Here is a 14906-nt window from a genome sequence, read left to right as displayed (position 1 = left end):
AGAGTATTTTTTTTTCCTTGAGATGAAGTCTCGCTCTTGTCCCCCAGGCTGGAATGCAATGGCGTGATCTCAGCTCACTGCAACCTCCGCCTCCTGGGTTCAAGAGATTCTCCTGCCTCAGCCTCCCAAATAGCTGGGATTACAGGCACCCACCACCACGCCCAGCTAATTTTTGTATTTTTAGTAGAGACAGTGTTTCACCATGTTGGCCAGGCTGGTTTCAAACTCCTGACCTCAGGTGATCTGCCCACGTTGGCCTCCCAAAGTGCTGGGATTACAGGCATGAGCCACTGTGTCTGGCCGTCCAGGGGTATTTTTTAAACACACATTAATGAACAAGTTAAGCTTTAACGAAGTCCCCTCAGTAGGTTCTGTACAATCCACTTTCTCAGCCTACAGTACACGTGAAAATTAATTTTTAAAAGTACTGTTGTGACAAGTTCCTAATACTTAGAAGTTCACGAGCACCTTGACTGATGCTGAGGTTGAATAATGAGTAGGGTTTGAATAATCTAAGATGGAGTAATGCCAAGAAAATTCTTATTTGCTTTGGAATATGGTCACAAACTCAGGAAAATGCAGCCAGACTTGCCCACTTGTCTGTCCACCCACTCATTCATCCTTCCTTCCTTCTTTCCATCCATCCATCCATACAGCTACTCATCTATCCATTCACCTATCCATCCGTGTACCATCCATCCACCCATCACCCACACATCCATCTATCCATCTACCCACCCACCCCTCCTTCCTTCATTCCGTCCATTTGCCCACCCACCCTTACATCTATCTTTGCATCCATCCACCCTTCCATCCATCTATCCACCCACCCTTACATCTATCCTTCCACCCACCTTCCTTCCTTCCATTCATCTATCCATCTACCCACTCACCTTTCCATCCATCCTTCCACCCATCCTTCTATTCATCCATCCATCCATCCACCCACTCATTCTTTTATCCATACATCCATCCACCCACCCACCCACCCACTCATTCAACCATCTACCCACCCATCCTTCCTTCCTTCCTTCTATCCATCCACCCACACACCCTTCCATCTATCCTTCCATCCATCCATCCATCCTTCCTTGTGTCCATCTTTTCATCCATTCATCTACCCACCCTTCTATCCATCCATCCATCCATCCATCCATTCTTCCATCCATCCATCTACGCAATGTGCATTATCTACTCTCGACCAAGGTACTGGGGATGGAATAAAAAGATGAGGCACTATTTATTAGGAATTTTATAGATCCATAGCCATGAAAAAAAAAAAAAAACAGAGTAAGTACAGAAAGTAATTAAAAAGAGGTATGATGATAAGCAATGAGACATCACAGTGTAACAGGAATAATGAGGTGTCAGGTAAGGTCTGTTTCTCACCTAACAAATATTTATCAGATGTTCATTACATGCCATGTGATATGCCATGCCCAGGAGCTATCGCAGTGAATGAGACATATTTCTTGGGGAGCATATATTTCAGTGGGAGGAAATCACGTAAATAAACATGAAAACAAAAAAGGAATATTATTTCAGATCATGCTGAGTGCCATGGAAAAGACAGTACAGGGCAATGGAAAGAGGCATGTTTGAGCCAGGGCAGTCATCAAAGGCTCCTCAGGAGGAGGGACATCAGCTCTGAGAGCCTCATGGATCAAGGCAGGGGCAGAGGCAATGTCAGAAAGGTGACCGGAGCCGGCTCGTGTCAGCGTCAGGCGGTCTGGACATAGTCTGGTAACAACGGGAAGCCTTGAGCAGGAATTCCATGTGTTTCTGCTGGAGCCCCTAAGACGCCCTGAGTTCCTCTGGAAGCCAGACACCTTTCTATGCCAAAGTTACCTATGCAGGCGGGTGTGCAGCTCCCACGGAGGATCAGATGGCAAATCCTGCTCTAATTACGCTGGTAATTATGAGCTGACACTTGCAGAGCAAGAAAGAACATTCCTTCTGTTAGGAAATGATCACTGGGAAGCCAGTCCCGGCCTCTCAAACAGGGAAGGCACTGTGAATTTACAAACAGCTGATGAAAGGAGACGAGACCCAGTCCAGGAGGGGAGCACAGAAATCACTCTAAGAAATAATTAAGGAGCCTGGAAGACGAAAAGAAGATTTCGTTCCAGCATGCACACGGACCCTCCCGGCCCCTGGGGCAGCATTAAAAAGAGCAAATACTCCTCAGTCAGTCTGACCAAGATTTTAATCCTTGCCCTGTCCATGTGAGCTGGGAGACCTGGTAGCCTGGGAAGGTTATTTGCCTCCCTGACTCTGAGGCTCCCCACTGCTGCAAATGGGTTTAATAATAATCTTTCTTACAATGGGGTAGGGGGGACAACGTTGGGAGGATTACACGAGATCACATTTGTAAGGTGCCTGGAACACAGTAGGTGTACAAGCAATGCCAGGCCCTCCTCCCCAGGCTTCCCTATGACTCGTGGGTGGAGGCTCTGGAGTGAGGAGGAAGGGAAAGAGAATAAAAGGGAGGGTGCTGCCAACCACACAGGTTATTATGCTCCCTGGTGATGCTAGAAGGCAGGGAGAGAGCCGTGATAACAAGATTCTCACCCCGTTTTCTGTGTGACGGCGAATAACAGAGATGTGAGAAAAGAGCATCCGTCAGAACTCACAGAGAAGGCAGACAAGGCAAGCAGATCAAAGGAATAAATCCATCGCCATCTGAAAAATAGCCTGCCTGCTTTCATCTGTCTGGGAGGTGACACAAGGACCCGCACTCCAGCCAAACACCCACTTTTTTCCACCCGTGCCGTGCTGAGCAGGTCTGAGGGCACGGCAGCTTCCAAAACAGACCCCCTCAAGGATCATAAATCTTCTCCTTGGTCTGGCCACATCTCGCCAGGACCTTGATCCCCACTCCAGGCTAAGCTCTGGAAATATACCCCTGCCAAGGAGATTTATCCATTTTAAAAGGTCAGAGAATTACTGCCACTGAAGCTTGGGCTCAGAGCAGGTGTAAATACTCCCGAGGTCCCACGAGTGCTTTATCACACTCAGTAGTGAGCACCTGGGAGATGCTGTGCCTCGGGGAAGCTCCTTCCCAGGCAGACCATGTAACTTCCCTGGTGCCTGGAGAGACAGAGGGTTCTCTGGGGGTGGGGACCTACCTGCCCAAGCCATCTTTTATCACTTTCTTCTCCCTCTCACCTGGGAAGGGTCTCATCTCCAGCTTTCTGAGCTGCCAGCAATGCTAGGGACCAGGACCTCTCTGTTCAGTTTCATAGAGCATCTCTCAGAGGGAGAAAGGACACCACTCAACAGATTCCTACCTCAACCCAGTCACTGAAATATTGAAAAGGCAGAAGTGCAAGGTCAGTTAAAAAACATCTTAACTGTACAGACTAGATTACCTGTTTTCCAATACGCTGGTTCCTGAGCCTCTCTTCAGAGAGGAACAGAATGCCATTTCCTCAATAGGAATTCCCATTTTCTCACATTCAACTAAGAACTTTTAGGCATCTAAAGATGCTCTGGGGGCTGTGTGGATCTGGGAAGGCTGAGACCGTAAATGATTTTTTAAAAATAATCAATCAGACCGGGCACGGTGGCTCATGCCTGTAATCCCAGCATTTTTGGGAGACCGAGGCCGGTGGATCACCTGAGGTCAGGAGTTCAAGACCAGCCTGGCCAACATGGTGAAACCCTGTCTCTACTAAAAATACAAAAAGTTAGCCAGGCGTGGTGGCAGGAGCCTGTCATCCCAGCAAGTCAGGAGGCTGAGGCAGTAGAATCGCTTGAACCCAGGATGTGGGGGTTGCAGTGAGCTGAGATCGCACTACTCTACTCCAGCCTGGGTGATAAGAGCGAAATTCTGTCTCAAAAACAATAATAATAATCACTGCACTGGTATGAAAAATGCTGATGCTTTCAGGGAGCCTGGAGAAGCCTCCAGATGCAATGGGAGGGTTCCAGGCTGCAGAGATGGACAGACCAGGGTTCAAATCGCAGCTCTGCAACTTACTAGCTGTGTGGCTGTGGGCAGGTTACCTCAGCTCTCTGGGCTTCTGCTCCCCATCGTAGAAAAAGAGAGAGGATGAGACGCAGTTGCTCAGGTGCTGCATGAATTTAGGCTGATGGGTTATCATATGGCTCATGGGTGACGCCCACTGAATTATTATTTTGTCAAGTTGCCTTTGTCAGGCCTGAGATAGAAAGGGAGAGGGAGAGAGATGAAGAGAGACTGAGACAGAGAGAGAGAACGTGTGCGTATGCATGTGACTCTGGGTTAAACAACCTATCAACAAATCAACTCAATCAAATCACCCACCAACTGCAGAGACTTTCCAAAGTTTAGGGGTTAAGGGGCTACAGTGGGAAAAGGGGGTACACCAGGGACCAGCAGTAGACACATTTGGTCACTCAAGGAGAGAGAAGCCTGTCTCCCCTTCCCTCTCCCTCCTACCCCTTCTTTGCCCAAGCCCAGTGAACAGCCTAGAACATGCTACTCAGGGTTGACATTCCACATACAGGACGCCGTGGTGGGTGGAAACATGGACGGAGACCAGCCTTGCAGGCTGGAGACCTCGGCTCTGCTCCTCACTCTGGGAGCTCTGGGAGAAAGCTTGCGGAGTCTGTTTCCCTTTGTTAAAAGATGGTGACCGTCTGGCAGCTCCTCAATAAGTTAAACACAGAATTACCATAAGGCCCAACAATTCCACTCCTAGGTATATACCCAAAAGAACCGAAAACAGGAACTCAAACAAGTACAAGGGCGCAAATGTTTATAGCGGCACTCTTCGCAATAGACAAAAGGTAGACACAACCCAAATTTCCACCCCTGGATGAATGGATAATCGTGCGGTCTTGCCTTACAATAGAATATTATTCAGCCATAAAAAGGAGAGAATGCTACAGTATGAATAAACCTCAAAAACATCATGCGGAGTGAAAGAAGCCAGACACGGAAGACCACATACTATATGATTCCATTTATATGAAATATCCAAAAGAGGTAAACCCACAGGGGCAGGACGCAGACTAACAGTTGTCAGGGGCCGGGGGGTAGAGGAAGGGTGAGTGTCTGCTTAATGGTCACAGGGTCTCCTTTGGGGGTGACGAAAATGTTTTGGAACTACATAAAGGTGTGGTGGCACAACATTGTGACTGCACTAAAACCCATACAACTGCTCACTGTAAAACACCTAACTTCGCGTTATATGAATTTCCATTACAAACTGATTAATAAAGAGGGAAACAATATACCATCACTCAGGCAGTGTAGACAGAAGCAATGAATAAACGTGAATGAGGCACCTGGGATAATCCCTGGCACGTTATAAACCCCCCTCAAACACTTTGTTAGATGCTTCCTTGCTCTGCTGGCTTTTAACAGAGCCCACCTCCCAAACACCCAACTAGTCCTGAAATGACTTGTCCACCTGGGGGATGTGCTATGGAATGAGCACAGGTGCTGGGATGATACTCCCCACAAAGAAAGAGGACTCTGAGGAGCTCCCAGCAGTGCAAAATGCCTGAAGGCAGCTGCACCTGAGAGAACCCCTCCACCATCTGCTCCATGCTCTCCAAAGCAGCAGCACAGGAGGCAACAGACGGGCCAGAGCTTGCCCACTCTAGCACCTGCCTCTGAAGAAAACTTCTACTGGTCAGATCCAGCCCTCCCCATCAGGTCCTGCAGAAAGCAGAGTGATTCAGGGTGACCACAGCATGGGCAGACACCTACCAAGAACATGGGAAAAGGTATAAACATCTGTTCTCAGTTCCCAGCCCCAGAAGCTAGAATAGAGCTAAGTGACAGGGCAGGAAGCCAAGTGAAGAAGTAGTGACCTCTGTCCTGAGATGGATCCAATCTCCCAGGATCTCACAACTTCTAACTGTGTTTCTGATAAACCAGCCAATGTCAGCACAGAGAGGATCCAGGTCAAGCAGAAGGTAGCTACTCAGCATAATGTTTTCAAGGTTCATCCAAGTTGTAGAACGGATTGCTGCTTCCTTCCTTTTTATGGCTGTGTAATATTCCACTGCATGGATAGACCACATTTTATTTGGACATGTGAGCTATTTCTCCTTTTTGGCTTCCATGAATAATGTCACTGTGAAGTTGTGTGTCCATGTGCTTGTTTGAGTACCTGTTTTCAGCACTTTTGGGTATATATGTAGGAGTGAAATCGCTGGGCCATATGGTAATTCTATGTTTAACTTTTGGAAGAACTGCCAAACTGTTTTCTAAGTAAAAGAAGCCAGACACAAAAGGCCACTTACTATATGATTCCACTTATCTGAAAAATTCAGAATAGGTAAGCCCACAGAGACAGAATGCAGACTGGTGGTTGTCAGGGGCTGAGGGGAGACGAGAACAAGAGGGGAGACTGCTTAATGGGTACAAGGCTTTACTTTGGCATGATGAAAACGTTTTGGAAGTAGAGAGAGGTAGTGATTGCCCAACACTGTGAATGTACCAAATGCTTCTAAATTGTTCATTTGAAAATGGCTAATCTTATGTTATGGGAATTTCACCTCAATACAATTTGTTTAAAAAGCAGCTACTCAAATTCTTCTACCCAAAACTGGCAGCCAACAGGAGGAGCCTGGGGAAGGGTGGACAGAAACAGGGGTGGGAGGAGGAACAAGATGGCACAGAGCATGCCCTAATCACCACTCAAATGACAGCAAGCATAGATTCCGCCTCCCCACAAAGCCTCCTTGACCACTTAAACCATCTCCAATCCACTCAAGGGCCAGCCATGCGATCCTCTCCAATCCCATTACACAGGAAATTTACATATGTAATAAAAAGATGCTGTCTTGACACTAATCTTGGGGAAAAAAATTCTTACATTTGTATTAATTTTCCTTCTCAGGTTTTAATTGAAGAGTGGATACAACAACATGGGGGGAAAAAATCTAACTTCATCTATCCAAAGGCCATGGGGCTTCATTAGAAATTACATTAGCTCCTCATTAAGCAACAATAATAACGTAGAGTTGAAATCGATTTTAAAAAAAATGCATTGCCCCAAGGTATAGATCTGTTCGGTTCAATTATATTCTTATATGGTCAAGCTCTGGTACCTCCAGTGCTAATAAAGTTGTGGCATAATGCCAGGATATGGGGCTTCACTCACCTTCAAAACTCAATGATAAAATATAGGCAAGCACCCTCATCATTTCCAATAAGAAGCTGTTTAACTGCCTGTCCACCCCTCAACCCTGGCAAAAATGACTTCATTTCTGGAGCTCATACTTTAAAGACGCCAAGTATGTTTGATCTCATGAGTCTTCCCTGATCAATTAGTAGTGACTGTCTTGCTAAGGGATGAACCATGCTGTGGTTGATTACAGATGTCTGCCCCGGGCAGTGAAGTTGCAGGGCTGTGATGCAAGACTTTTCTATTGCTTTCATTTCCACCAGACTTCACAGACATCTTAAGTCAGGACAAAATGAGCACTTACCTGATCCTCGACCAGGCTGTATGGCAGGGACAGTAGATCCTGCATTAAAAAAAAGAGAGAGAGAGAGAAAGAGAAAGAGAAGAAACATTGAGTTTGCATTGAAACAATTGCTTTTGCTTCGTTTTTCTCTTAGATTTAGGAAAGAATGTTTTATTCATTCATTCTACAAACATCCATTAAATGCCTAACATGTGTCAGGCTCTGTTGTAGGCTATGCTTTTGACAACAAACAAGATGACAAATCGCTGCCGTAAGACAGAAGGAAGATGGGGGAGACATGGCAAATAAGGAAGCTAACGAACAACTATTAATAATAAACGAAGAAAAGATCAGAATGCTAATTCCTATGATGATAACAAGATGAATTACGGGGTGGAGAGTGACTGGTGCTACTTTTGACTGGGGGTCAAGGAGCACTGAGGGTGGAATGACAAGAAGACTTCCATATGGAGGGATGGCAGGTCACACGCCCTGGGGCAGGGACAATGGACAAGCTCTCTTAGAGCAGCGCAGAGCAGCCAGAACCATCAAACCGAGTGATGGGAGAGGCAAAGAGATGATGTCAAGGAGGCGGGCAGGGACCAGAGCATATCTAGCCATGCAGGTTGAGATACAGACTTCGGGTGTTTTTCTAAACAATATGGGAAACCACAGGAAGATAGCATGTCTTTCTTAAAACACCCCAGCTCCTGAACTAGGATTCCCAGGTGGCACCCACAGAAACCCTTGCTGCATCGAGGAAGACCTCACTTTGTGAGTACTCTCTGATTTCAGGGCCCCAGGAGTTGAAATGCCCCCTCCACCCCCACCAGGACCTGAACTGAGTCAAGCACCTCCGTTGGCTCAGAACCCCAACTCCTCCCCTCAACAAATGTAGCCCCCATGGTGTAGATAGACTCACACACATGCTCCCCTTGGCCTCAGAAGGCTGAGTCAGTTCCTTGCACAGGAAGGACCCTGGCTTAGTCAAAACAGCAAGGGCCCATTGCACAGACACTGTGTGGAACATGAATCTGAGGGCCAGCCTGCCCCAAGCCCAACACATCACTCTTCAAGTGAAGAACACCTTCGCTTTCTTTCTCTCTCTGACCTAAGCTTGTGCTTCTGCCATATTCCAGAATTAGACACAACGATTTCCCACTTAAAGTGGGAGAAGATATCATAGCTCCCCTTTTTTCCTGCCAAAAGGTCAGGCCTTTCAGGTTCCCCATGAACTCCACCAGCACCTCCTCTTCCTGCCCAGCCAAGGAAATTGCCACAATACCAACTGGTCCCATCAAGGGCTCCAGACCCAACAAGGTGCCCTTGGGAGTTTACCCACTGCAGCACCATGGACAGAGAGCAGACGCAGCTCTGCTCTGCGGCCCAAGGTCTCGGACACAGGAGACCTGGCCATTCTGGAGAAAGCCACATTTAACCCTTGCTGTCCACCAGACTCCACTTGCTGAGTCTCAAATTCCTCAGCCTACTTCATAGGGTGGGGATTCAATGAGGCCACGCAAGCCTGGTCCATGGAAAAACATTCAGGGAAGGCCTGAGTGTTAAGAGCGATTACTGGTATGTATGTTATAGTTCTTATAGGAGCCCAGGACCATGAAATTAACAACGAACACGGGCTAGGGTGAGTCAGCTCCATCTCAGCTGCATGAAGAGGAGTCCTGGGGAACATGACTTTGACCTACAGTCACAATTTGGAAACAGGTAATCCACAGAGTAGATGCTGGATGTGCACCTGGAGAATGAGCTGTTTCTCCCAGCCCTGCTCAAAGGCTGTGTTTTAAGCTGAATCGTGCCCCCGCCCCCACAAAACTCCTATGGACAGAGGCCAGACGCAGTCCAGCGACCCCCAACCCTAGGACCTCTGAATGTAATTGACTTGCAGACAGAATCTTTCAAGAGGGGATTAAGTGAAAAGGAGGCTGTTAGGCTGGGCCCTGATCCAGTCTGACTGCTGTCTTCATAAGAAGATGAAATCTGGATGCACAAAGAGGTGTCAGGGAGGCAGGAGCAGAGAAGAAAGGCCAGGGGAGGATGCACGAAGGAGGTGGCTGCCTACAAGGCAAGGAGAGGGGCCACAGAAGAAACCAATCCTGCTGACACCTTGGTCTTGGACTTCCGGACTCCAGAACCAAGAGAAATAAGTTTGCTGTTTAAGCCACTCCATCTATATTACTTTGTTATGGCAGCCTGAGCAAACACACGCACACCCAGGCAGATGTGGCTTTTCTCTCCCCTCTGCAAGGTGCAAAGGAGATGCTTTGTGGTTCTCAAGGTCCTCTCCTCCCAGTCTCCAGACCCCTGCGCCAGCTCAGGTGGGTCTCTGCCCTCAAGCTCCTAAAGGAGGTGCCTGAGGACCAGGGTCTGCACACAAGGCCTGAACAGATAGGGACATTCCTCCTGGACTCCTAGAGCCACGCCCTGTGCCTCCCCAGCCCCTCCTCCATCCATCATGCCTCCTCTTCACGATCTCCAAGCCCTCCTTCTCTATTGCCTCCTTTCTTGGGACTCAGAAACGCGTCCAAAGCTCACCACGTTATCAACTATACAGTTCTGTTTTCTTTGCTTCTCGCCATCCACCCTCCAGAGCTGGGCTGAATGCTGGAAACATGATGGGGCACAAACGGAGGAGGCCCCTCGGGGCGCCCACGGTCTGGGAAGGAGAACACTGTACCGGGAGAGCTGCAAAAACTCCACATAAAGCTACAGCTCTGAAGAAGGAGATGATGCAAGGACCCTTGGTCCCCTGTCATCTACTCCTCAGTGCCTGGGTTCCCTGCCCACCCAGACAGCTTCCTCCACAACTAGAATGCTCTGCAGTGGCTCTCCCTTCTTCAAGCGCTGTCGTGTCCCCTCTCTGACATCTTTTCCTGAGGCGTTTCCTCCTTTCTCTATGCCTGTCCCAGGAATGCAAACATCCCCTAGGGTCTGCCCTTTGCCCTCCCAGAGAATCATCTACCACGGCATCTGGACCTCACCGGGGACCCCTGACTGTGCAGGTCTAGCCCCAACTGCTCTCCTAAGCACCAGACTCAACAGACCATCCTCTTGGCCTCTCCACATGGGTGTCCCATGGACATACCAACTCCACACAGCTCAAGCCAAGCTCTCCTCTCTCGCCAACTGTGCCTCGTTCCCCTCCTGGCACCCAGAAGGCATCCCTGTTTTCCCAGCCCATTGAGCCTGAAGGCCTGGCACCTCCTGATTCCTTCCTCCTGCTGGTCCATCACGGGGCTGTTGATCCATTGCAGCTGTTTTCCAGGCCTGGTTATGGCAACGGGAGGCTCTTCAAAGGTTGCCGGACACATCTCTTTGTGCTGCTGAATACAATTTGGCTGAAAGCAAATTTGTTCAAAATAGACCTCCTACAGTGGTTACATTTCTGGGCATTGTAATCTTGCTGTTGCCATGAAGTGGATTTTTTTATTTTATTATTTTATTTTATTTTTTGAGACAGAGTCTTACTCTGTCACCCGGGCTGGAGTGCAGCGGTGCAATCTTGACTCACTGCAACCTCCATCTCCTGGGTTCAAGCAATTCTCCTGCCTCAGCCTCCCGAGTGCAGCTGGGATTACAGATGTGTGTCACCACGCCTGGCTAATTTTTGTATTTTTAGTGGAGACAGGGTTTCACCATGTTGGCCAGGCTGGTCTCAAACTCCTGACCTCAGGTGATCCGCCTGCCTCGGCCTCCGAAAGTGCTGGAATTACAGGCGGGAGCCACCACGCCCGGCCACCATGAAGTGGTTTAAAACACTTTTTATGCATCTTTAAACACTTGGATCCGTTTATTTCCCTGTATTATTTTCATTTTATTTTTTCATTTAGAAACTCAAAACCTAGTATTGCTAAGCTCAGTGGTAACTAACAGCAGACAGAGGAGAGTAAAGAGATCAACTTCACAGAACAGTCCCTCAAAAAGCAACGCACTTCATGTCACTGTGCTGCTCTGTGAACATCCACTTTCAGTATGTGTGATCCCAGAAAAGGAAGGTGTCAGTTGGATATATAAACAACAAAACCTATGTTATGTTCCCAGCCACTCCTCTTTGAATTATAAAGGAAGAGAAAATTCCTTACTGCCCTCCAAACTCATCCCTGGAAGCACAACCAGGGATGCAGATGCAAGGTTGACGTGTATTCTTCTAACCAGTTTCCTAAGAACGCAAAAATACATCTATCTATCATCTATGTATATATACACACCCAAAAATACTTTCATTTTTACAAAACGGACCAAAGCTTAGGTGTTGATCTGCACACTTTCTTTTTATAAATGTATCCGTTGAGTATGAACACCTTTCCCACACAAATCATGGATAACTGGGTTTCTTAACTTCAGCAACACTGAAAATCCAGGCCAGATTATTCTTTGTCGTGAGGCTCGTCCCATGCCTGTAGGAGGTTTAGCAGCCCCCTAACCCTTACCCACTGAATGCCACTCTTACATCTCCTCCTCCAATTATAACAACCAAAAAGGTCTCCAGAAGAGGCCAGATGTCCCCAGGGGACCACAGTCCAGAGCCTCTGGTGTGGAGACACCTATTCATTCTTTCCTAACAGCTGCGAAGAATTCCATGCCGTGGATGCATTATGATGTATTTATTTCCCGACTGATGAGCATCCAAAATTCTTCTATCTTTAGGAATCTAGTAGCTGAAAAATATCACAATGTACAAAATAAAGGGTCACTTTATACTCCTGGTAAAACCTGATCTACTGTGTATCCTGCTTGTTTAAAACACACAGGTGCTCCACGTGCATTAGAAACTCGCTGGGTTTCTTTTATGCTTGCTTGTGGGATGTAGGCAAGGACAACATTCCATCCTTTGTTGAAAAGACGTGGGTAATCTTTAGCGCCAGTGATAGTGTGAGGAGCTGGCACCCTCCTACACCACTGGTGGGAGTGGAAATTGGTGCCACCTTTCTGGTGGGCAACCAGGCAAAATAGATCAAGAGCCGTCTGCCCTGTCTAGCTATGTATTTTTTTGTTCAGTAAAATTGGGTAGATAGCTACCCGTTGTCCCTTCCCTTCTCTTTAGACTGGATGATCTCAGTGAAGCTAGACGGCTCTCACAGATAAATGCCTGGCCCTTCTCAGAAAGACAATTAATGAGCTCAGAGACTGCTTAAACTGAGATGAAATGTGAGATTAACAGACGCAGGGCCATCCATCCACCCTGCCAGCAGGCTATCTCCTCCTCTCCACACCGTTTCATTAGGTTCTGCCAAGGAAACCCACCAAATGCACCGTGGCCACCAGGTCTATTTTTGAGATAATTACAAGGCTCGGGCTTGAATCCACTTACAGGCAGAAATATGGGACAGGCAAGGATTAAGGCCGACTCTGCCCCTTTTTCCTCAGCTGAAAATGTCCCGGAAGGCTTTAAAGGGAAGAAAAAACTGCATGAAACTTTCATCAGAGCCTGGTTTGTTGCAGCCGCAAGGCCCAAAGTTTTAGTTCTGAACAGTGCCCAGCACAATAATTAGGTGCCTGCCCTCCCTGCCAGCCTGCTGGTTTCCTCAGCCACCCCCTCTGCTCCGCAAGTCTGGAAATGAGTGCCTCGAGGGGAAAGGAGGTGTGGGAAACACTAGGAGAGGCAGAGGCTGCAGAGTGCAGGGCAGATCATCGAGCCTCTAATTGCACTCTTGAATTAACAAACCAATGAACTCTGCACAAGTTCAGATGTTACCACTCTAAGCACCACTATTAGAGATGCAGCCGTTCTCTGCTGGTATAACCTTGCAAATGGCAAGACCACGACGGGGTTCAGTCACCTTGGGAGCTGGCTTTCTCTTTTCCTATCCAGTCTGCAATCTCACAGAAGGCACACCAAGAATGCAAAACTGCAGGAGCCCCCCGGAAATGACAGGTCCCCCGCCCCGGTAGAGAAAATGAGAAAGGAAGTATTTCTGCAGACACTCCTTCCCTTGTCATCCGTTTCGTGAGCAGAATTACAACCTTGACATCTGAGCACATCCCTTCACCCCCCGCTCCTGATGACAAGTGACAGTGTTTGTAATCGCTACTACGCAATGCCAAAACAGTACAAGCCAGGTGATGTGCTCTGCTCCTGCGGTGGGATTAGGACTCAGATTTATCTTTGTGCTTTTCCTTTGTGCCTTCCTCGAATGTGAATCTTCATCACACAGCGGCATCTTCCTCGCCTCAGGGAAGATTAGGATTACTTTAGGAGGAATGAAAAGAGGAGCAAACAGCGTTGAGTCCTTTCGATATCTAAAGGAAGCTGCAGAACCAATGCCTACAGAATATTCCTCACCTTTCACGGAAGAGCATGTCGCTGTGACAAGGAGCACTGTCAGCTGAGTCCTCATCACCATCTGGGAAGAGTCCTTCACCACCAGCAGCTGCCCAAGGACTGGGGGTGGCACAGAAGGGTTTCTTCTGGGCCCTGAGCCTCTGCAGGACCCCAACAAAACTTATCTATGTGTTCCCCTTTTCAATGCTGCCCTCTCCTTATTCAAAAGAAATTTACAAGTCCCTTAAAAGATGAGGGAGGTGCAATGGTGTAGATGAGATACTGTAAACTCCACCCCATTACAAAGGACTTAAAACGTTTAGTCCTTAAATAAGACCACATTACTATTCCTGCTTTGACAATCATGAAAACAGAGAAGTAAAGGTCTGAGGGCTGCAAAAGTTAGTGAGCTGGGATTCAAACCTTCTCTGTCTGATTCTGGTTCAAAGACCCCTCTCGTCCACTGAGTCTGTCATATACATGAGGATCTCATTTGGCATTGTGCAGAAATAAGGACTCACTCAATCTCAGTAGCTTCCAAGTGACTCACAAAAGCAACACTCAGAAAATGACCTGAAAACCACTAAGTGCTAACATGAGATGCTGACACACAACAGGAATCCAGAGAAGAAAAGGCAGTGAAGGAGTCGGGGAACGTTTGTGGAGTTCCTCCTAGTTGGAGTTATGAGCAGAACTTGGATAACTGAAGAAGATGCAGGCATGAATGAAGATTCAGACACAGGCATATCTGGGGACCCTTTGCAGAGGGCAGGGAGAGCTGGAGAGAAGAGGATAGAGTATGGTGGGTCCAAGCCCCCATACAAATGACCCTGTACTGTGCACCCTCATTACCCCTTGATGGATAAGACATGCTGACTTTATGCTCCCAGCTCCTCTCCCCATCCAGAGACTGATCATTGACTTTTAGGAAACAGAATCAGACAAAACTGGAAAACTAAACATGCAAGTGTAGGAAGGAGGCCATGGAATATCTTTGCAGCTGAGAATAAATCAAGCTTTGTCATAAAGTACTGGGAATGGGGACACAGAGAGGCAGTGAAGATGAAGGTGCTGGTGGAAGGGATGAGAGGAGAGAGACTCGAGAAATATTTTGGAGCTGTTAATCTCACATTTCATCTCACTGTAAGCAGTCTCTGAGTGTATGCGGGTGCGTGTGTGTGCATGCATGTGTGTGCATGCGTGTGTGTGCATGCATGTG

At 47.7% G+C, this 14906-nt stretch overlaps 1 protein-coding gene across 1 annotated transcript in view; it reads right to left on the bottom strand.

Annotated features, from left to right (window-relative positions):
- The window catches only part of RBFOX1 (RNA binding fox-1 homolog 1), a 2485336-nt gene that overhangs the window by 2236088 nt on the left and 234342 nt on the right, over positions 1-14906 (bottom strand). Inside the window, 1 exon segment of the mRNA XM_074028822.1 lies at positions 7432-7470. Coding sequence (XP_073884923.1) covers positions 7432-7470 — 39 coding nt within the window.

This window comes from Macaca fascicularis, chromosome 20 (assembly GCF_037993035.2).
Source record: "Macaca fascicularis isolate 582-1 chromosome 20, T2T-MFA8v1.1".
Classification (NCBI taxonomy): Eukaryota; Metazoa; Chordata; class Mammalia; order Primates; family Cercopithecidae; genus Macaca; species Macaca fascicularis.
The sequence above is the reverse complement of the archived record's forward strand: the minus strand, read 5'-3'. Positions and strand labels throughout refer to the sequence as shown.